The 4,321-nt window shown below is 40.4% G+C and overlaps 1 protein-coding gene across 1 annotated transcript; it reads left to right on the top strand.

Moving 5' to 3' along the window:
* The first annotated feature begins 607 nt into the window (after positions 1-607).
* On the top strand, positions 608-3,725 carry LOC129948442 (uncharacterized). Its single transcript, XM_056059452.1, has 2 exons — positions 608-1,336; positions 1,506-3,725. Exons 1-2 carry the CDS (start codon positions 608-610, stop codon positions 3,723-3,725), a joined length of 2,949 nt encoding a protein of 982 aa, XP_055915427.1.
* The last annotated feature ends 596 nt before the right edge of the window (positions 3,726-4,321 follow it).

Genomic DNA, 4,321 nt, shown 5'->3' with positions numbered 1-4,321 from the left:
CTGATAGTTTGGTGAAAAGACTTGGTCTACGTCGTTCTCATGCTCGTTTACCAATATCCGGGATTTCGTCTGTTGAAGCTGGTGTGACTCAAGGTGCTGCTGAGTTAAAATTAAAATCCCGCATTAACTCACATACTATGCAAGTTGAGGCATATATTCTCAACCAAATAACTTCCCAAACGCCATCGCTTTCGTTGGAAGCCAGCAATTTCACTTTTCTTGACGATCTTTTGCTAGCGGACGTAGGATTCAAAAACCCAGGTCCCATTGATGTTTTGTTGGGGGCTGACAAGGCTTGGAGTATTCTGCTAAGTGATCATCGTTCAGATCCAGAGGGAAAGGTGGTTGCTCATGAGACATTGTTTGGATGGGTTGTAACGGGTTGTTTGCCAGGAAATTCGTTGATGTTATTTTGAAATCCTTTTGGGAAATTGAAGAGGTACCTCCTAGTTCTTCCTTTAGAGTAATTGAAGATGAGGTAGATGGAAACTTTTCAAAAACTCTAACTCGTACACCTGATAATAAGTACATGGTAGAACTTCCTTTTCGACAAGACCATGTTAAGTTTGCTAACTCCATATCTGGAGCTTTGTCTAGACTTCTCGCAATGGAACGCCGGTTTTCGCGTGATAAAGACCTACAAGTGGAATACTGCAAGTTCATGCAGACTTATTTGAATCTGGGACACATGGAGCGTATCCCTGATGAGAAAATAGAACCTACGTCGGGAAGTGTTTTCTATTTGCCACATCACGCTGTGATCACAAACAAAATTCGTGTTGTTTTTGATGGGTCTCATAAAGATACCAAAAACTGTTCTCTTAATGAAATGCTTCATATAGGAACTCCTCTTCAACGAAATTTGGTTAACGTTTGTATTCGTTTTCGTCTTCACCGTTTCGTATTTTGTGCTGACATTGTTAAAATGTTTCGGCAAATTTGGGTGCATCCAAAGCATCGGGATTTTCAGAGGATAGTTTGGAGAGAATCCCCTGATAGTCCAATATCGCATTTTCGTTTGGCTACGGTAACATATGGTACTTCACCTGCTCCATATTTGTCCATGAAAGTTCTCCGTCAAATAGCGTTTGATTACAAACACCAGTTTCCCTTAGCATCACATGCAGTTTTGCATGACATGTATGTTGATGACCTAATGACGGGGGCTGATTCGCTGTCGGAGACTTTGGAGCTGAAGAAGCAGATCTTCGAGATGTTGTCGTGTGGAGGTCTTGAGCTCAGCAAGTGGAGCTCTAATTGTTGGGAAATATTGCGTGACATCGACTGTAAAGAAGTTGTTTCACTGGATTTGGATAGTTCTTCTGAGTGCACCAAGGTTTCTCGGTTTGGTTTGGAACCCGTATCATGACACCTTTACGTACAAAATTAGTTTACCCGAACACTTTGTGCCCACAAAACGAAAACTACTTTCAGAGGTTGCAAAGGTTTTTGATCCTTTGGGGTTTTTGGCTCCTTCCACTATTTTGTTGAAAATACTGTTTCAGGAGCTGTGGACCACCAAGACGAAAATTGATTGGGATGATCCTTTGCCCTTTGAAATCGCAGAAAAATGGAAGCTGTATCGGGAGAATTTAACCTATTTTGAAAACTTTAGGATTTTTCGAAGGTTTACCCAAAATTCTAAAAGCTTGGAGTTAATAGGTTTTTCGGATGCTTCGGAAAAGGCTTATTCTGCAGTGGTTTACTGTCGTAGTTGTTCGGAAGATGGTGTTGAAGTGAAGTTAGTCGCCGCCAAGACTCGAGTTGCTCCAGTAAAGCAGTTGTCTATTCCACGCCTGGAACTTTGTGGGAGTCTCCTTTTGTGTCGTTTAATAGAACTTATTCGGTCGTCATTAGATGTGAAACCAGTTAGAGTATCTGCGTTCTGTGACTCTCAAATTGTTTTGTCATGGCTTTCATCCTCGCCACGAAAATGGAGTACGTTTGTAGCGAATCGTACCTCTGAAATATTGTCTTCGTTACCTCGCTCGTCTTGGAGTCATGTCAGTTCATCTGAAAACCCTGCTGATTGTGCTTCGCGGGGCCTCTCGCCTAAGGATTTGATGGAACACAAATTGTGGTGGAACGGGCCAGAATGGCTGGTTCATAGTATTGATGAGTGGCCAAATCATTGTGAAACTAAAATAGAAGATATTCCTGAAGAAAGGAAGAAAGTCCATACAGTTCACGTTTCGGTTGCGGTGGAGCATTTTCTTGACAAAATTTCGCTTAAAATTTCTAGTTGGAGGAAAATTGTGAGAATAGTTTGCTATATTCGTCGCTTCATCTATTTTTGCCGTTTGCCTAAAGGTGATAGAAGGTGTGGATATCTTTCGCTCTCAGAGCTACGCCTTGGTAAAATAATCTGCCTCAAGTGGACTCAAAGAGAGTTTCTTAGAGAAATCAAAAGTCTTAAGACTGACCGTTGTGTTGACAAGGCCTCAAAATTGTGTTCGCTTTCGCCTTTTATTGATGTCGTCGGTTTATTGCGTGTCGGTGGTAGAATTTCAAATGCTAAAAACGTTCCCTTCGCGATTAGACACCCTATTATCATGCCTAAAAATCATCCAATAACTCTGTTAATTCTCTTAGATGCTCACAGGAACTTTTTACATATCGGTGTTTCTGGACTTTTTGCACTGATTCGCCAGGAGTTTTGGATCCTCGGAAGCAGAAATCTTATTCGAAAACTAGTTCATGACTGTCATACGTGTTTTCGTCAACGGAAAATTACATCAACGCAGCTTATGGGAAATTTACCATCATCTCGCGTAAATCCATCATTTGCTTTCGCCCACACAGGATGTGATTACGCTGGCCCGATAACTCTTCGTTCATCTAGAGGAAGGAAACCAACGTTGTCCAAAGGGTATATTTCATTATTTGTCTGTATGACAACTAAGGCGCTGCACCTTGAATTAGTATCGGACCTGACCACAGACGCCTTTTTGGCTGCCCTAAAAAGATTTATCGCCAGGCGTGGTAGATGCAGCGTTTTGTATTCCGATAATGGTACGAACTTTCAAGGAGCGGCTCGTGTGCTATCAGACATGTATAAACTGGTGCAGTCCCAAAATCACAACAAAAAGGCTGCAGAAATGTTGGCTGGAGAAAGCATCGATTGGAAGTTTATTCCTCCTCACAGCCCTCACTTTGGTGGGCTTTGGGAAGCGGGGGTTAAATTAGTAAAACAACATCTTCGGCGAGTAATTGGTGATAGTGTCCTTACCTTTGAAGAAATGTGTACCTTGCTAGCCCAAATCGAAGCCCTTTTAAATTCTAGGCCCCTTTGTGCTTCTTCCGATTCAGATCTTGATCCATTAACGCCTGCTCACTTTCTTATAGGTAGACCTTACACGGCGATTCCTGAGCCAAGTTATTTGGAATTACCCATTAATCGATTGGGAAGATGGCAGCTACTACAAAATATGATGCAAGGCTTCTGGCGAAGGTGGCATACCGACTACCTCACATCTTTGCAGCAGCGACCAAAATGGAGAGAAGACCTAAAAGATTTTGAAGTTGGTGACATGGTCATTCTGAAGGAATCTAACATGCCACCATCCCTATGGTCCTTAGGAAGAATAACCGCAGTTCATCCAGGTGAAGATGGACACGTACGGGTGGTTACATTGCGCACCAAACGAGGCACTTTCATGCGCCCTATAACCAAACTTGCCCTCTTGCCATGTCCTGAAATTCCTTCAGCGGGGGCGGCATGTTGAGAAACGAAGCTGATATTATTTTTATTCATACATATATACATATGTCTTATTTATTAATGTTTAAATCATTATATAATTTAATTTAATTTTAATTTTGTTTAAATTGCCAAACATTTTGTAATTGCCCTATGCTCTATCTACTGTATTGGTTTTGGTATGACGGAAGCTGTTTATGATATATTTTTTGTTGTTAACTTATTTTTTGTAAACATATTACATACCTACATAATCTATGCATTGCTTGCTAAGACCGTTGCATTTAACAAAAAGAATAAACCGCAATGGTACATAGGTAATACCTTTGATATTGGTATCGTGTGCAAAATACTGGTTTTAGCAAGTGATGCATATGGGTTGGCTTCAATTTAAAGATGATAGAAATAGAATCTTTCTCTTTTCTAGCAACCACCAAACCAGCCAGTCGCAAAATTAATTGTTCTTTCTTGATTTGTTTGCAATGATTTAAATTTTGGAAATTAAATAATTTATAACGTTTTTTGATTTTTGGCGTTTTCCTAATTTAAATTTAAATTCTTAAACAGTAGCATTGGAATACCAAGAGATTTTTAAAGTTCTCAGGAAGCAATTTTTTTTCG

The sequence above is a fragment of the Eupeodes corollae genome, chromosome 1 (genome assembly GCF_945859685.1).
Source record: "Eupeodes corollae chromosome 1, idEupCoro1.1, whole genome shotgun sequence".
NCBI classification, from domain to species: Eukaryota; Metazoa; Arthropoda; class Insecta; order Diptera; family Syrphidae; genus Eupeodes; species Eupeodes corollae.
The sequence above is the reverse complement of the archived record's forward strand: the minus strand, read 5'-3'. Positions and strand labels throughout refer to the sequence as shown.